Source organism: Geospiza fortis, unplaced genomic scaffold (genome assembly GCF_000277835.1).
Source record: "Geospiza fortis unplaced genomic scaffold, GeoFor_1.0 scaffold53, whole genome shotgun sequence".
NCBI lineage: Eukaryota > Metazoa > Chordata > Aves > Passeriformes > Thraupidae > Geospiza > Geospiza fortis.
In genome coordinates, this window is record NW_005054305.1 from 3,324,179 (window position 1) to 3,344,003 (window position 19,825).

The 19,825-nt window shown below is 37.6% G+C and overlaps 1 protein-coding gene across 8 annotated transcripts in view; it reads right to left on the reverse strand.

Annotated features, from left to right (window-relative positions):
- Nucleotides 1–19,825, reverse strand: part of ZNF521 (zinc finger protein 521) — a 230,337-nt gene that overhangs the window by 207,567 nt on the left and 2,945 nt on the right. For 3 of the 8 annotated variants that reach the window (XM_031066625.1, XM_014312018.2, XM_031066621.1), the window contains 2 exons: nucleotides 5,332–5,394; nucleotides 4,222–4,281 (listed from right to left, as the gene is read on the reverse strand). The exons of 2 other annotated variants lie outside the window; for them this stretch is intronic. In XM_031066625.1, coding sequence (XP_030922485.1) covers nucleotides 4,222–4,281; nucleotides 5,332–5,365 — 94 coding nt within the window. In that variant the 5' untranslated portion in view covers nucleotides 5,366–5,394. The remainder of the gene's footprint in view (nucleotides 1–4,221; nucleotides 4,282–5,331; nucleotides 5,395–19,825) is intronic. 3 more of the 8 variants (XM_031066626.1, XM_031066620.1, XM_031066622.1) reach the window with 1 other exon arrangement.

Consider the following 19,825-nt stretch of genomic DNA (forward strand, 5'->3'; position numbering starts at 1 on the left):
GGAATTGATTAGGATCGTGCACAACTCCGTGGAAGAAGAGAAACTAGAGCATGCCAACACAACATTCATATTGGGGGTAGAGAAGCAGGTGTGTGAAGAGAAGCAGGAAGGCAATTCCACTTTAAACCACTCACATCCGCTCTCAGAACCCTACAGTCATCTGGGTGCAGCCATTCCTGTATTTCTTGCTGCCCACAACCAAGGTCAGAGCTCTCATCATCTCTCTGCATCCTCTGGTCCATACTGCTGCACCCTGCCCTTCGACTGTGCAAACACAGATGGACCCGCAAGCAGAAACTGGAAATTACCCATGTCAGGAAGTCTTTCTCATGCCATGTGGCTTGTGATCAAAACCGAGGAATTTCTTTGACAGGGGTAAAGGGCAGTGTTTATTTTTAGGGAATTATATTACAGAGAGAAACCAGATTATTTTTTAAAAATAAAAAACACATTCTGAAAGCAAAAATACATTTGCTGTGCAAATGCCCTGTCTATACACTGAGTCCTTACATGACAAATTACATCCACAAGGTTCTTTCAAGAGTGGAAATTTCCACTTGGGCAGCTACTTCCAAATAGAAAAGTAGCCTGCACATGTACAAACCAAAAAAGGTATGCTAATTATAAAAAGACTTTATGGCATTTTAGACATTATTGAATATTTTAAATCTAATAACTTCCATTGCTTCTTCATTTTCCAAAATAGTTTGAAAGATTAATAAATGTAGCTAGGAGATCTCCAAGTTCTAAACAGCTCAGAAAATGAAATAATTGTCTTAACTGTTGCAAACTGACCCCAACATCATTAAACACTTGTTGGAAAGCAGCATGTGCACACTGCATACTATTAGTTGTTCAGCTCAAGCTCCCAGTTTCATCTCATAAAATTGACAGCACTCAGGGAAATGTGGGCACTAGGTCTGAATTTTAACATGAGTATTTAAATGCTGCACATAAAGTTTACAGACCTGTTTGTTTTAAAATAAGGGTAGTGTCTGACTCTGCTCTAAGTACAGTGCTGAAGGAAAGAAAAGGGAGGGGAGAGAATACTTGAGACTCACTATTCAGAAACACTTGCATTTTACAGGAATTCAGCAACACACACACACAAACGTAGGCACACATGCACCCCTTAGTGCACAAAAGCCTAAAGGATCACTCAATTTAAAGCTTCATACTTAGCGACCAGTTATTAAAATTAGAATCATTTTAAGACTAATAATGTTTTGCTTCTCCTTCTGCATTTGCAGATATAAACTCTACAGGGACAGAAGTCAGTCAAGCTTATTCCCTTCTGCTGCAACTTTAGAATACATGCTCTAGCCAACTGGCACATTTGTTTTTAGGTCAACACTTAAGTGGGACCCTCTGGGACCTAGGTTCGACTTTAGCCTATGACAGCTTTGTGAAATGAGTTCTGGCAGTCTCAGCCCCTCTCAATGAATGTATTTCCACTGTGATCTACTTCTGTGAAGAAATGTCACCATCAAAATAAAAATATGTTTAAAGAGAGCAAATATCATTTGGAGGTTTTGTGAATAGATAGCTGTTCTGTTTCAACAACAACTATCTTCCATCAGGAGCTGGTCTAACCTTAAATGCTTACTTAAATTGAGGATAAGCTGCCTTATTTGAGCAGCTCTTTTGGAAGACTAGAATAAAATATTTTATAAATACAATATACATTCATCTGTACTTTCTCCTTAACCTCTTGTTCAAAGCTCAGGCTCACATATAGGCTTCAAGGCAAATGTCATTCAACTCCCACATTTCTTTCTCCACAGTACCTGCAACAATCACAGCCACAATTCCCTCAATAAGATAGTGTTCATAGTAAAATTACTTTTCCCAACATCTGCAAACACCACTGTGATTTCCAGAGGCTTCTCTGCCCTATTTTGGAGGCTGCTTGTGCACCAACTGAAATTTTTCAACACCCATCAACAACAATACACACACATCCTCTCCACCTTCAGATACCATTGGAAATTATCTAGTGTAGAAATGAATGAAAGTTGCTTTTTTTGGAAGAGAAATAAATTCTGCCTATTAAGGCACTTTAAAAAAATAAGAGAAAGAACAGTTGTCTTCTCTTCCTGATTATGTTAACATTATTTATAAATGGAAATTAAAAGAAGTATGATTTTCTCATTACTATGTTCCCTGGCAGGTGGTTCCCTCCTTCCCTTCTTCCTCCTTCTCATAAGGGATGTTATTGCTGTAACTTGGTCTAATAAAACTGCAACTTCGGGGAAAATGAAAAATTGCATTGGTTTAAAAGTGTTGGAGGCAATAAAGCCATGGACTTCAATTAATTTCAAGTATGGGAGCGGTTTAAGGCCAACCAGCAGAAATTCTATTCTGCCCATGTAAAAATGAGGTTTCACCACATTTACTTTTTATAACCCATATAAAAGTCAAGTAAAAGTAATGAATATCTAAAAGTCATCTCAGTGGACTGGCAAAGACTGTCTGTATTCTTGAAACTCATCTTACATATTTCTGCCTATGCTGCAAGGATCCATAGATAATCCCAACTAAAACATCAAACTACCAAGAAAACAGCCTCCTTTCCAATCCATTTCACTGCCTTGCAGTAGACCTCCTTCCAAGCCACTTCTGCATGGAAAAGTGCTGGCAGAAGAAAGGAAAACTTAGATCATGTGGTTATAATTATTACCAGGCAAGGAATATTTCTTCAGCTCAGTGGTAAAGTAAAACTCTGTCGGTCTCTGCTCCCAATAGTGTCCATCGCAAAACAACTGCCTCATTAAATCTCTGCAGTAAGATTAATATGCCGTAGCTGCACTACATTATAACTTGGTACTCTATAAAAAGCATATTTAATGGTTAGAGCCAGAGCTTAGATACAAAGTATTACTATAAAAACTTCTGGCAGTGCGTACACAGTGCAGGCCTTCTGTACTGCTTGCTCTACCAGGTTTTTTGTTTTTAATATTGGCACTGCATTCTTGCTATGGAGAAAAACAGAATGCGAAACCCTGCCTAGAAATAAACAGAGAACAACACAGGATATGATGGTAAATAAAGAACTAGCAATGCAACTTAACCACTGAAAATTATTTTAAGACAAAAAAAAAAAAAAGCAGAAGAGCCACCATTCCTAAGCATCGATCTCTGGTTTTGCAGTTGCTTATTTTTCAACTTCATGTGTCCAAAGCAGGACAAGTTGGCTTTTTTCAAGAATTTGCAGATAGTTAAATGGAGACACATGTACGCTGAAAAGAGTTGGAGAAATTTCCCATTAAAAAGGCAAAGAATTCCCTTGCTTTTATTTACTCTCTTCAAACAATCTGCTTTATGCAAAAAAGCCATTAGAACCTATAAAAGGCACCAAAGCCACAGGACACACACAGAAATATAAAGCTGAAGAAAAAATTAACTGCATTCTTTGCCTTCACGAGAGGAATAACTCCAACTGTTCTCAAACAGATTACCTACACGTATTCAGACATGACTAGCCTTCTAGGAATATCCTTAAGGAGCCAGCCCTTACTCCAAAAGGTGACCTCAGCTGAATGAATAAGACTATGCAGATGAGTCAGTCCTTCTCTTCAGATAAAATTCTGTGAAACCAGTACCAAAGACAGAAGCAAATTATTTCTTGCATTCTCCAACCATGTTAGAGAACAAAGAAGCCCTTGTTGTTTTGGGGAATTAACAATTATTGCTTCATGATTATTAACAATATTTTCCCTGTGATCCTGACTCAAACAACAGTTTTGTCCACCCAATCTTACTTAATAAAATTAAAGAGCCCCTAATTAATCTCTGTCAAGAAATTATACAGACATTCTTTAAAGAAATCACCCCTATCCACATATTTTAGAAATACAGAGATAGTTTAAATGAAATTATTAATAAAGTTTATCTGAAATGGCATGGGGGGAGTGGTTACATGGGGAATGTAGAGAAGGATTAAATTTAACAAAAAAGGAAATAAGAAAAAATGAAAAGCATGCTGTACTTTAGAAGCATCTCACTTTCAGTCAGCTGACCTACAAAAGGCAGAATTTCTAATTGTCAGAAATTGAAAGGTAAGGGGAGAGAAACATTATTTTCCATTGCAAGCCCCAAGAATTCATTCTAAACTGAAACAGAGAAAGAGGAGTGCAGGCTTTGCAAACACACCCCAATACCAAAATCCCTCACACTGTTGTCAAATGGAAAGCAAGCACTAATGAAGGAATTCAGCATTACCAGTCTGTGCGGCTGTGTGTCCCACACCTGCCTGATGGTCCTCTGTTTCATTTTCTTCTACTGTCAGAAAAAGGTAAACAAAACAAAAACAAAACAAACAAAAAATATGTTAGGTAGGTAGCTGAAGTGTTTCAAGCATCTTTACACCAGCCTCAGTTCTGAAAGCCAGCAATGCTTGCACAACACGGGCAAGAAAAGCTGCACTGCAAAGTGCGAAAGTGGAGACCAGACCAAGACAGAATACATTGCTGTATGGAAGCTACAAATCTGAGAGCAGTGTGACCAAATCTTTTTCATGGCTTAAAAAAACAAATCCAATTTCCTCTGGGATATTTGCCTTCAATGCACTTTACTGTATTTGATTACAGATCTAAATAAGAGAACAATTATGGACTTTAAGATTCTGCTTGCTCCACACAGATAAGAGAAAGCCTTCTCCTAGCAGATGGGAGAGGTGTGTGTGCTAGTTCACACATAAGCTTTAAAAAATAGTAATAATCCTATATTCAGTAGCAAACATCTCAGCAGTGCAGACAGCCTTGCAAAGGAGAACTAACCCCATGCTGTTTTACTGTATATACCATGCCAGCATCTTTCCCTTGGCTCACAGCTTTCCAGAGCAGTAGAACTAAAAACAATACAATTCTTGTCAGATTCACTATTCAAAACTTGTTAGGTGAGTGAACCTAACAAGAGCCATTCTGCTGCTACTTTGAAAAATTAGAGAGCGCTGTTCTCTTACGTTCTGATATGATGCCTAAGTAAGATTGACTCTCCCAAAGCAAAAGCAAGGGAAGAGCTAAAAGGCAGAACCATTTCCTTTTTATTCTCCCAAAGACCGAGTTCTTTGAGTCAGAGAACAGCAGAGAGAAAAGAATTCATTCTGCCTCCACAGGGGAAAAAGCTGAAAGGGGAAAGACTGCACTTCTGCAGCATTTCCACTCCCAAGAATTCAGATCTCAAAAAATAATCATGCAACTGAATTGAAAGTCCAAAGAGTTGAGGCATTTTTCCTGGTTCTTGGGACAAGAGAGTGCAACACTTAGGGGTCACATATAAATCTAGACATATATGCAAAAGAAGAGATACATATACACACTCCACAGGTACCTCTTTTCCTCCTCCGCCAACCCCAAGGCTTCATACAACTGGTTGTTTCTAGAATCTGAGTTTCTAGAAAAAAAACACCAGTTTTCATAAGGACACTCTCAGAACACCAGAAACTTGTAATACAGTGCATATATCAGAAAGAGTCAAGTACAATCTCTGAAGGACTCTAAACAATCTATATCTCTATCCCAGAGCCGTGGCTAGCAAGCAAACTCTTCTCATCTACAGAGATCTGATAAAAGTTTCCCCAGCCCTGCAGTCAGTCCAGTATTTCACAAAATATGATTTTATGAGCTAATTTATGAGCTCAACTTGTGTTTTGCAGCCACGATGTTACCAGTACCTCAGCTGTGATAACACTGTAGGATTTTCTTTGTTACACTGAAGCAGTCATCCCAGCATCCTCACAGCTGAAGGAAACCAGTCAGACAAAGAAAGCAGTGGGAAAAGCTCACGAAAACCTGAGGTTTGGGGAACGCCTGGTCAAATGCGAACTAAGCTAAATAGATTTTTCTCTAAGGTAGCACAGATCACTAAGTTTCATTAATAAAGCAAGAAAAATAATGAATAAAACTAGTATACAATTAAAAAAAAAAGATACCATCTATTGTGACCCCCTTAAAATTGCCAGTAAAACCTCTGCAACAGCCTAATCTGACTCTATTTATGTCCATCGTTAGGTGCTGATATATTTCCAAAAATGTACTTAAGAACAAGATCTAAAACTCAAAATGAGTCCACTCTTCCATCCCTCAAGAGGAAACTCACTTTGATCATCACTACCCGCTAATCAGCCTTGTTAAAGGTTGTAGATGTATCTGCTGTCCTTAACCATGGTAAATGTCCCTTCTCATTTCAAAAATGCAGTTTAAGAACTCTACCATTTCTTAACTTTCAAGATGGAATTGAGGTCTTCAAATATGAACTTTTCAATAACTGATTGCCAAGTGGCTACCTGCTGAGAAGTAAACAAGGTCTCCACTATAAAGTGTAAACCAAAATGAAAGAGTTAATTTTTTCTGCTGTTCTGTCCTCAATGTCTACTGCCACCAGCTGCAGTACCAGAATCTCTCACTGCTCCTGAGATCTGACTGCACAGTGAAATGTACTCAGCTTCACACTGCTGACTGAGAGGTACACGAAACATTTTTAGCTCCTAAAATGGAAAAAATAAACATGGGTGCTACCTAACTAATTGTTTCCAGGTATGCAATTTTGTACCATGAAAACATGGCAGTGTATGCCTTGTGAAAACAAACATTTTACAACTTCCCTGCTATTTTGGGATCTGAAAATTCTGTGAGAGCTGAGGTTTGCTTTCGACAAAGGCTGACCACTATGTCTTTATTGCACTTAAAAAATAAAACAAGTGTAAGAGCAGGTAGCATTGTGGTTAGCATTTTTCTAAACCATTGCTCATCCCTTTAAGGATTCTCAGTCACAACAGAAAGAAGTAGATCACAACAGGCCATGGCACAGACTTTTCAATAATAGTCAATTAGACTGACATATTTGTCAGGAAAAATAAAACCATATTTAGGGGAGAAAATGGTAAAAAGAAAAAGAAAACTATTCTACAAAACCCACTGAATTAGCAAGTCACCTACAAAATGGATCTTATTTTCCTTTGCATTAAGTTAGCTCCTTCCTCCAACTTGCAAGGGTATGCCTTACATTAAGTAGGCTACAGCTGGTAGCATCAGATAAGCTCTCTATTAGCACTTAACACCTTTTCACAAACAGATTCCAAAAACTTGAGTGCTGTTTCAGCTCTCAGGCCACTGTTAAACTCAGCTAAGAAAGGCAGAATAACAAGCAACCAATGTTGACCTCCCTTAAATATTAACTATGCCATTTTCTTTCAGAAGAGGAAGACACCTTTAAACAGAATCTATACAAAGGGATGATTTAAATTTTACTAACCAAAACCCTTTTTCTAGCACGAGCATGGCATGTAACTAAAAAAAGGAACAAGGACAGTATGCAAATAAAAGAGTAGCATGTATGCAATATTATTAATTCAAACATCAAAATTATTGATACTCTAAGACTGTAATTGCACACAGAGATCTCACCTTCGTTATAGCCTATACCCTATCCTAGCATAAAATAAGATGAACCCTATGTAATGAAGCCAGAATACCAGTGAAGGAGAGGCCCCAGGAAAGCAGAATATTACATTATCATTCCTGTATAAGTGACCTTATGGCTGAACAGAACTAGATACATGTTGTCATGAAAGCAAAAATATTCCTTGTCCCTACAACTACATGTTTATGACCACAGGTCACCTGTTTTGTTAGCTGTAGTAATATTTCTCAATTGACTGATCTGTTCCTTAAAACAACAAATGATCAATCTCCTACTAGCCATTTTCTCAGGACAACTTCTGAGAAACAAAAACAGGAACCCCAAGTAATAAAATTTAAAAAAAGAGAGCAGATCACTACAACTGTGGCACCATGCCTCTTGAGAGCAATTTAAAAAATCTATCAGTAAGGGAAAAGGGAAATTCAACATGTCAGTTCTATCTCCCATTATAAAAGCTGTGGGTTGGACAGATAACAGTTTTTAATTTTACTTTTTTAAAAAAAATTGTATCTCTAAACTGAAGCTGTATCCATGTGAAAGGTTAAGATGTTTCAGCGTTGGTTCAGCCAGTGTCCAAGGCAAACCTTGGTTTCAGTTCGAAGCACATCTCATGCTTAAGTTGCTGACTGTCAACATTAAGACCAGCTATTCCTTTTTAAAGAAATAATAAATAAACAAACAAAAAATCCCAAGAAACCCAACAAAAATTAACCAAAAGAAAACAAAAAACCAATGCAACAAATCAAGTAGAACCATCAAGGACAGCCAATGAGGAAAACCTGTATGAATTTTGATAGAGAGGTTCTAAATTTAGAATTAAGCTCCTAACTGCTCCACAGCAACACCTGCTGATCAATGAGGATTTCACCCCTTTTGCTTAGTCTGTCCATGAGACTCCTGGTTAGACCATAAAGGAGGGAGATTGCTTTCTAAAGTTGCTACAAAATAGATACAGATTTTCTAGCTTGCAAAATTTCATTCGAATTCTACTGAGTAACCAGGATTCCCCTTCTCTGAAAAATTAATCTGTAGATTTAGCACCCTAAGGAAGAGCACAAGTAATTTCTGGTTGATGCCTAGAAAAAACTTGTACAGAAAAGAAATGGATAAAATTAGAAATGTGGAGAATTACACTTTCACTGAAAGGGAAGCCTTTTGGAGGACTCTGGCTAAGATTTATGGTTTCTAACCTACTACAAACCATAATAAAATAAAACCAAAAGATAATTGAAAAGAGTCGGTTTTCTTCTAGTCTAGGTAGATTAATAAATTTTGAAAAAGAAAAAAAAATAACTGCCCCAAATGCCTGAGCCTCTATTCAGCCTGGTAAACAAAGCAGGAGACACTACATATCCCAAAATAAACTATAAAAATAGATTGTTATTGATTTATCCCTTCATAAAACATATTCCTTGAGAGATGTGAAAATAAACCTAATGTAGCAACTAAGACTGTCAGGATAGGAAGTTTCGAATACATATTTTTACCTTGCACTTTACATTTTGTACAATTCAATACTTGATCTATAAACTTCCATTAGCATATGATTAGTAATTCAATTTAAAGCCATCTTTGCACAAAAGCCTTTTTCTTAGGATGGTAACTTTGCCAAGTGTATCTTCAATCTACATGTCTGAATAATTTCTGCAGACAAGTAATAGAGACACTAGCTGTATTAGCATAATCAATACACAATTTACTGAGTTACTGAGACAGAGCAGAAATAAAACGTGTGTGCCATTATTTCAGTATCTACAAATGACTGTAATTTCTGGGAGTATCTCTCTGCTACTCCTCGTGGCCACATAAAAACCAAGAGGACATTCATACTGCCACCATCTACAGGTAGACATTAAGTATGAGCAGACAGATTAATCATATAGCAGGAGGCAAATTTAAGAGCCAGTTGCAGGGGACATTGAGTATCCTCTGGCTCTATTAAAGTCAATGGATTCTAAAGATGTTTCACACTTTGCAATAACATGCTGTGGAAATACGTCTCCACAAGGGTTCAGTCAGGATACAGAATTGAAATTAAAGAAGTTACAGAGAAGTATTAAATTCAGGATCACATGTCAATGAATCACCTGCTAGGGCTACACCTTCCCTGGCTTTCTTCTCTCCCTAGGTACCACTGGTGTCTAAGGCTCACCTCTCAAACCCTTCTGGCTGACATATGTCAGCACAGGATTTCACACCTGGCTGTGGCACACAAGAGCAGCAAATCAGTGGGTGACTTCTGGAATTCAGCAAACATTTCAGAATGCTTCATAATGGCCTTTAAGATAACTGACATTCATAAAATTCAGAACTACTAAGAAAGTATTGTTTTCTGACCAGCTGCACCTAGCATCAATTCATGTCTATCAGCTACTAGCTAGATTACCAGTTAGACTCAAATGTAAATCTTCCCAATGACTTTAGTGTTTGGACAATTGGAAAAAGAAATGCATTGGCATATTAACATTTCAAATATCTACATTCCAGAACTCCATTGAAAAACAGTTCTGTGTGTAGCCACAGCTTTACAAAAGTCCAATTAATCATATGCATGAATATGTATATGGCTGATTTGTTTTCCTTTGTGCTGTGACATATCCCTTTTCCTATTTCTATTCCCCCCCAGCATGGTAACAATATTCTCTTGACATTGGAAATTATTTTCCTTAAAAGATTCCTGTTATATAAAGCATTCTTTCCTCTTGCATTTGCTTTTTCCAGAAGACAAAATCCCTCATAGCACTCATATTCTTCACTCCTCTCTTTAGTCTGTCCCAACACTGAGCTTGTTTTTTTCCCCTAATGTTCTTCTTGTAGAATGACTGAATTAGGAGTTCCCAATTAAACTGCAGTGGTTGGAAAATATTATTCTTATGCTAAAATAAAGTATTTTCCTAGGCAGCACATAAACATAAAAGTAATAAATATACTTAAGTGGAAAGAAATTATGCTTAAGAAATCCTTTGGATATTCTTCCAACCCTTGATCTCAAGGATGACAGCATCCAAATGTGACAGCCTAAAGACGTCCAGTTTTACATAACAGTGTGTGCAGAAAAGGCAGAAGATGCTCTTTCCAGCAGCAGAGGTATAATTCTAAACCCCAAAGCTGGGTAGGGGGAGGGAAGATATCCTTTTTGGGATAGCTGAGGTAAGAAATTAATTAATCCTGTATTAAATTCTAACTTTGCCTCCATAACCATGCATCCTTTTAAAAGATTAAACCACATATACATCTACTCATATTTCTATTGTTAAGTAAACTAATACAGTTATATTTTAAAAGTACTTTTCTCCAAAGAATCTTAGGGCTTTTTATAAACCTCAAGTAAATTTCAGTCATCCCTAAGACTCTCTACCATGCAAGGTAACAGATTATAATAGATCTCAGAGTCAAATTGAGGACCAAGGTGAGAATTAGCAAAGTGAGAGGGAGACAGTTCTTAGCGCCAGGGTCAGGACTTTCAGCTGTCTTGCCTGTCCTAGACTGAGTACTCCACCACCCTTCCTGACAATGTGCTGTGGGCAGCCAATCCATTTTGGGAAAAGACAGAAATTAGGAGGCTAAGATAAATTTTAACTCTATTTACCAAGTCCAGTACTTAACATGAACACATTCAGAGTTATTCCCCTCAGTATCCTGAAGCTCTGCATCACCTCAGCTTTCTTACTCAACATGAGAAATACGAATTCCTGGTGCTTCTACAGACTGTATTTTTAACTGTGCTTAGAAAAAAGGAAATCCACTAAACACTGTCTACAAAAGTCTAAACTCAGCAAGAGAGAGGAATTGGAATTAAACTGATGTATGGATCATAGAACCTCAAAGTAACCAACATTACACAAGTCTGAAGACAGGTGATATAAAGAAAGGCTATGAAGACTTACAGTAAAGGTTACTGTAGATGATCCTTCCCTCTGAAAGTTAAATCATTTATTTATGTGCCTAAAATGGGACACTTACATTGAGGACTTTGGGCTGTCTGACACTTCCAATACCAAACTGAAACACAGCTGCATGCTTTAGCTCTATTACCTAAAGACACATTTATCTGAATCAATAAAAACCAGACCAAACCAAACACCTACCTCCTTTCAACTGAGATTATCCCTGATTTATCAGAGATCTCCTTCTATTCTATACTAGGGTTTTATAAGTTAATTTTTGATCCTTCAGACTCTCTGCTCTATTCTAGATGACTTTCTATCATGTAGAACAGCAATCTGGTCTATATCCACAGAGGAGCTTAAAAGCCAAAAAAACTAGTGAGGGGATGCTGCATCTAAATTGTCAGCAGTTCTGTTCAGATGCCACTGTGGTTTTACCATAGAGGCTTTCTCAGCGCTAAAATCAAACTGAAGCCCCACCACAGCTGGACAGTGGGTGATTGAGTATTCTCCTGCCTACCTTATGGGCTGGTTCTTGAGAGTTCATATACTCCTCCCTGGTTGCTATAAAACACTGGCAGAAAATGTGTGGGTTGAAATACACCTTCCTTTTCCCCTCTTGCCCACATCCACTGGTTAGATCACTCACCCAGGATGTGGGTAGCACCAGCTGAACTTTCTCCTCTATCAGAAGGATTTGTACTCACGTCGTGAGCTTCCTAACAAAGGACACTTACCCTCAGACTTGAAGTGTGCTCATTCATTGCTGTTGAAGCTACTATACTTCATCTACAATATTCACTGAACTAGAAACAAGAAGAATTAGCATGATATTTTATCCCTGTGGTTGGGGCACTATCACAGGAAGTGGGATAAGTGGAATACAATTCTAGTTGAACCTAAATAATTCATCAGAAGTGGCAGGAAGTACATGGCAGACCAGGACCCAGGTCTCCCCTTTTTCTTCAAGCTGCTCAAGCTATTAGAGCCCTGAGCCTCCTGCTCTTTCTCACCCTCTCCAAAAAACAATTAGACTTTTGAAAAGGGGAACGGCATTGACAAAAATAACAGGGCAACTCACACTCATAGCACAATATGTTGCTGTGTAATGACTGATGTCCTCCCTGTGAGATACAGATAAAACACCTTTAGACAAAGCACAAAACAGAACTCCTGTCTCACATCCTAGCAGAGCAAGATTCTTCCCTCTTCAGCAAAGGAGAGAGGAAGAGCAGCAGCACACCACCTCAATTCTTTCTAGCCTAGGAGGAAAGGAATGTTATCTCTATCTCCAAAACCTGAGTCAGGTACGTGACTGTTATGAGATGCCCTGTTGCACTAAGATACCCACATCTAGAACATGGGAGGAGCTAAGACACGTTATTATTTCCAAGTTTTTCCTACTGTTTCCTTTAAACAATTTCTACTCAACAACATTCATAAACCCCTAAGCACCTGTGAACTATATAAAGAGAATCCAAGAGTTTGGTGCAAGGTGACTATTCCACTAGGTAACTACAAACTAAGCAGAGCAGCATCTGAGCACTAAACATCTTGCAGCATGCAAGCTCCTTTTTTTAAATTTATTTTTTTCCCTTAAAGATTTCTGACCTTTCTTCATTGATTTATATTTTCCTCTGACAAGCAAGTGTCCTACTCAACAGATTCACCAGAAATTGCAAACCAAATCTCTTCCTGTGCTCCAGCTCTTTATAAGTCACGTAACACAATCCCTTCCCAGTCAGTGGTTGCACGCAGAGGCCAATACAAACCCATTTCCTCCTCTCATCTTCAGAGTGAAAATGTTACATCAGGCATGGATCTTGACATCCTGTTGTCCTGGAACCAGTGAATCAGAAAGTTCCTTCCTCACAATTGTATTCTTTGGAGGTGGAAAATAATTAACTTCCCCACCCCCTCCTCCTTCCTACTGCCACTGTCAAAACTTAGAAAGTCACTTGACTCTGTCTGGAAAAAAAGCCCCAGCCATCATAATTCTGTACCAGAGAAAGTTTTTGTTGATCAAAGCATAGTCTGGTCTTTCCAAGGACACTGCCTCACTACATCACATCATCCAGTCCAGAAACAGAGCTGTTATTTTATTTTTGTTTTTAAAGCTTCTTTCACAAAAAAGAATGAATCAATAGTGGAAGTTGAACTTGATATGTTACCAAAAGAGTGAACAACAGAAAAGTGAAACTAGAAAATCAATTATCAAGGAATTCATTGTTTGAAATATATTTTTCCAGGGAAACACAACATCAAAATAAAGGTACAACAGGTCTCAGGGACTGTGCACAAAAGCCATCTATTTTACAGTCAACCGGGACATTTAGATATAGATGTGCTCTAGCTTTTCCACACTTGTGTGGAACACTGAGCATCTCTGTGAGAAACTGGAGTGGTTTTGCATTTGTGTTAGGTAAGGACAAAATTCATGCTCCAGGTTATTGCCTCTGCATGAGAGAATAAGCTCTCCAAAACCCAGATTTGAGGCAGAAGGAAAACATTGAGAATCCTCACTATCAACATCCCGTCCATTTTTCCTCAGGACAAAAAGGTGTCCTGCTTCAGCCAGCTGTCTAACTAAGGACTAGCACTGCCAAATTTGCAAGAAGGCTAGCTAGTTACTGATACTGCATTTTACAAGAACTACAGTAAGCCCATAGCACATTGAATAAAAAGGGGGGCAAATGTCACTATACTGACATTAGATAGATAAATAGATAGATTTAGATAGATAGATAGATAGATAGATAGATAGATAGATAGATAGATAGATAACTTTAAGAAATCTTGAAGGACTACAATTCCTACTGTTCCAAAGAAAAATTGCACCTAATTGCACCTACATTTAAAAGTGAAAGTATGAGACAAATCACTCACTGAAAAAACACCCTTCTGCCTTACTCCCATGACACACAAAAAAAAAAACAAAAAAAAAACAAAAAAAAAAAAAAAAAAAAAAAAAAAACACAAAAACAAAGGGAAGGGGATCACAATGAAAGCAAGACCCCAAAATAAACTTTCATTGGATTTTAATTGTGCAAAATTGCCCTACAACCCTTTTGAGTACCCATTCTATGGATTCAACTGTACAAAGAACAGTTGTACTATGGCATGCACAGCATCACCCCAGCTGAAGGAAAATCTAAAACCCAAATGTGCACAGCCCAGAAGGACATGTATAACAGACTAAATCCTAAAAAGGAGGGGGAAAAGGTCTTCTACATCTTTTTTCTTAATAATTATGCAGTATAGAGGGGAAAAATGTATAGGAAACCAAAGGAACATGAAATGGGGGGCAAAAACCCCATGGCCAGTGTTAACTAATATTCTAAATACGGAAGACAGCTGTCCTGGTTCAAAAATTCACTGGAAGAGAGCAATTTTGTGCAGTCTTACCAGTGTGTGCACAGAAAAAATAAAGCAGTCTTTTTTGGAAAGTAGGAGGGCTGAATGAAAATGTTAATTATAAGATGTTGTAATAAGGATACCCCCAAGATCAGCCCTATCTTTTTTGCTACAGCATAGTCCCTAGGCATATGGCTAACTACTCCTTGATCATTATCCTGGCTAAAACTAAAGCTACTGAAGTTTAGGAGACTCATATCTAACAGAATTTCTTTCATCTCTAATAATTGCTAAACTAGCATAATTACTCATACTTGAGGTGAAATAGAACCCAAGTTGTCTAATTTTAAAACAAAAACAAACCTCTTTTGGTCTTTGCACATCCATCTTTTGTCAGAGTCCTATGCCAAATGTTACATTACGATTTAAAAGTATTTAAAAGCCTCTCTTGTGCTGTCCAACTTTTACAAAGACAGCAACTGGAAAACTTTAATGCTTCGTAGTACACTCTGCAAAATGTATTTGAAAACAGACATGTACATTTTCACAGCACCAAATAAAATAGGCCAAATTCTTTGTAGATCTGTGTGTTGTCCCTTCAGGGAAATATTTATATATATGTACATATATATGCCACAGTTCTGATTTAAGTGAAATAATGCACTTTCCCAACCCCCAATTGGGACTGATTCTGAGCTCAGGTAGCCCTGCAGAAACCAATGGAAACTGTAAAATGCGGCTAGGAAAAGATTCTAGGAGGTTGTCTTAGGGTAGCAGAACTTATACTGTATTTTAATCCATCTATACAAACCCTCCAAATATTGTATTTTAATTATTTTACACAGAAAAAAATAGTGAATCCATATGGTCTACATAAAATGTTAACAGTTTTTCTGGATCTTTTCCTCATGCACAGTTATTCAAAACGAAGATTTTTTTTCAAAATACGCAAGTTTGAAAATATTGAATCATGTTTCAGAACAAAGAATTGAAAGCTATTAAAGCAGTTGTAAATTAGACAGAATGAATTATAGAGCAACATAAAGCCTTTCAAGAGGTCTTAGATCATGGTGGATAATGTTATCCTACACATGTTAGATAAGTGACTCCATACTGACAGCTTCCCTTGTTGCACAAGTTAACAGCAACTCAGGAAAACAAAATCAAACCAATCCAAACACATCAGTAGCCTTACTAAACCTCTTCATATTATGTTGGTCACAAGATTTCACCTTTGTGGAAACTAGCAGTACAGCCAGAAGCTGTTTTGATGCTCACTTCTAATGGTGCCTAACCCCAAGCAGCCGACAATGATGGTCAATATAACTCATGCTGGCCCCAGAAATGACCGGGCAACATTACTGTAATCCTGCAGCTAACCAAGGCTACCAATATGCATTGCCAAAGTCAATGAATATTACTAAAGGTTAGGGATGTTTTTGTTGTGAGGGATTTTTTAATACATAAAGGCATGCTTTGGCAAGTCCAAAACAGAACACTATAAATAGCCTGCATTATGAAAAGATGCTAATCTTAAATCCTCTTTGTAATTTCTTTCTTTCTTTTTTTTTTCACGTACTCTTTTATGTTTGGTATCTTAATTTTTGCCCTTTTTTGGATGGCCAAATAGAAGCCAGCAATTTACTCATGCATCAAACAGATGTTTTTGCTTTTCAGGCCAAATGGAATCTCATGAATTTTTTGTTCCCTCCCTATAAAATGATGATGCCAAAATAACACAGTTCCTAAAAACAGCCTGTTCAGAAAAAAAGTTCTTTGGACCAATAATACTGAAACTTTAAGTCAAGTTCACAGAAATAATGCCAATACTAATTGCTGGTTTTGTTTATGCTGGATTGATTATAGTCTAATCAGCAGACAATCCCATGACTTTTGAGTCTAGCCCATGCAATTTGGAAGCCAGGGAGGGCTGGGGCTGCAAACAGACATTCAAACAGTTGACAGATACAGAGAAATGTAAAGGCTACTGTTGGAAGGAAATCTGAATGTCAAATTCTCTCTGAACTATTGCTGCTGGTTATTAACAGTTTTCTTTTAATCCATCACTATTCTACCTTCCTTGGTACCACATAACCTGCACCTCTGCATGGGAAACATCCTTTCACTTGGAATCTCTGCTCAGGAAACAGGTCCCATTAAAACACAGATACATTTGCTCAGTCCACCAATACTCTGCATGAATTGAGCTGCAGTTGCAAATCCATTCAAGATGGAAAGATTACCTAGGTTTCCTCAAAAACAGGGAACAACTCAGGAGGCATTCTGGGCTTGGCAATATATTTCAAGCCTTCTTTAAGCAGAGCATGGGTACGTAAAACACAACTGAGAAATGCATCTCGTTCATCTTTCTAGGAACTCATATTTAGTAATATTATTTCTGCATGTAGGACACAAAATTGTATTGAGAAAAAATTTACTTTGGAGTAAAACTACAGATTGTTTGGGTTTTTTCCCACAAAATGAAATCAGAGATCAGCACTTCTATTAAACATGTGAAGCTGTACTAGTTTCCTCGTGATAGCTTATCTAACAACTACCATTTCAGTGATTTTTCATGGGTGGCTTTGAACGTAGTAATGAATATTACCTGGCTTTGGCTTAGAGAAACCTGTGTTTAACATTTAGTAGAACTACATTTGCATTCAGTTTTGTATAAAGAATACCTAGTTTTCTTTGCACGTGATTGTATTTTTATAACATTTTTCGTAAACAAACTTTCTCATCAAAAGCCAGTAGTAAGAGCAAAGAAAAAAACCTCAAGCCCTCCTAAAAGTAAAACCCCATAAACCAGAAAGGAAGGAGGGGGGGAGGCAGTCAGTAACCCAAGTGTGATATCTCCAAAGCATGCCAAGTCACAAAAAAAGGTTTACAACTCATAATGGCCAAGTTAAACAACATACAAGAAGCTGCTCTGCCCCCCTCCCTTGCTTTTTCCTCACAGGGGTCTCTACCACACTTTTACTTAGGGAATGGCTCTGCCCCTGGGTGTCAGGAGTTGAAGGAGACATAACAATTGCCCTTCTTTGATACCCTTCATTTGCAAAGTGCCTCTTTTGGGGCTTGTACACGAGTATCGTATCTCCGACTTCTCTTTCCCCACCTGCTTTTCTCCAGCTATCCTCCCTCTCCTCCTCACCAAACGCATTAGGTGATTTTGATCAGGTCAATGATACTTAATAGATTTTTTTTTTCAGAAACTAGCCAAGGAAATGGGATAAATTAATCAGTAGAATGAAATATAGGTCAGGACTGATGAGTTTGTTGCAACTGATCCTTCCCCTGCCTAAAAGTACCCAACAGTTGAACTTTAATTCCTTCTTCCTAAAGTAAAATAAGATATTCAAATTGCAGTTTTTCAGAAAGTTGTCATTTACTCTCCTTTTGAGTCTTTTTTTTTTTGCCACAAACCTGTAGTGTATTTGTAAGATGCAGGGCTTGTCACAGAAAAGAATTAAATCTTATTTTTCCTCAGAAGGAAGATTTTATTATTCTTAAATTATAAGGGGCTTATCTAACGTTAGCCATGCCTATTTTCTTTCCTAGGTCCAAGGCTGAGATGGAATCTTCAGCAAGTGCTGGGGGACAGTCAGACCAAAGTTGGCAAGAAACCAAAACAGGGAAAAGGAAAAAAAAAACCATAAAGGAAGGATAGAAAGAAATAACTATAAAAGGAATGTAAACAGAAATCAGGGTAATTGAAAAAAGTGTATTTTCAAGAAATACGAGAAATTTAGTCATTAGCTAGTTCTTAACACCCACCATTTCAGATGAACATTAGTTTCATGCATTCAATATGAAAAACTCAATTGTCATTTTGTTTTAATGTATTTACCTGCCTCGTATCAGTATTCCCCTAAGATATAAGTTTCAAATTAAGTTATCAAAAGTGACAGACATATCAAAAATATCTCTTATATCTTCCCCCCAGAAAGGGTTGCTAAGTACATGACAAATTGGAAATGTAATGTGTAACTCCATATTTTATTTAGATGTAAAACAGCGCTCATGAGTTTAAATAACTCATTTACATACATTCAAAGAATAGTTTTTCAAATAAGCTATTTAAAATACTGTTTATTTTTATCTGTAGAACTACATTTTGTACTGACTAAATCTGTAATACTTAAGAAATCAGGAATTTACATAAGCGCTGCATTGGAGGTACAGTTGAAATTCTCCTTGCAACATTACTTACAGCTTTTGTTTGTTCACTAAAAATGAAGATGTAATAATTGATGGGCAAACTCTGATCCATGAATTTAAATGCTAGTCTATGCAAGCATCTTTCAGCTCCTCAGATGAATCGCATTATTAGCCCTTTCAGAAATCTCACAATCGGACTGCTTTCAGAATACTATTAATCCACTCAGAAACTGACATGATTCAAGAAAAATAAAACAGGGAAAATGAAAGAGATATTTGAACAAAGGCCACCAAGAATGATAACCTACTCCCCAAAGGTAATTACTGCAGCAATAATTACAGATGATGATTGATTTACTGCCTGGTTTTAGTTGAAAAATAGTAAAGAAGACTCTGCAAAGAAATCTCTATCATCTCCATCCTGAACGTTAAGTGGTTTTCTCAAGTCAGTAGTTTATTGTCAGCAAATCCAAGCTACTCCATCTGAAACATACAATGTTGCTGTTTTCTCATTTTAGGCATTCTCAGGCAACTGGTGCCTAAGAAGGCAAAGCCCATACCTCCGCATAAAATGGAAGCTGTATCTTTTGTTTTAAATTAAGGGTGATGTTTACAGGAAGATATTTGAAAAAAAACTTCTCTCTGTAACACATGTAACAAATCACCGCGAGTGAAACATGCCCAATGTCTAACAGGAGAACAATTTCCTCTATTTGCCAACTAATTCTGAACCTTTATTCCTCTGCACTTAAATACTTGGAGATCTAAGACTACATCTCAGTTAAAGTTTTCCTGCATCTTTTTGCAAATATGGCTAATTGGTCCTTCTCCCACTGGCTCTAAAACTCTTATGCACACATAAATAAATCCTCCCTGGGAAGCTCGGAATATAAGCGTGCGCCCAAGCAACAGAACTTTCATTGTGGTATCATAGTCCCGGTACCGCACGTGGAGCCCGAACCGCCCCACGAAGATGTTGTCGGTGAAGAAGCAGGCGC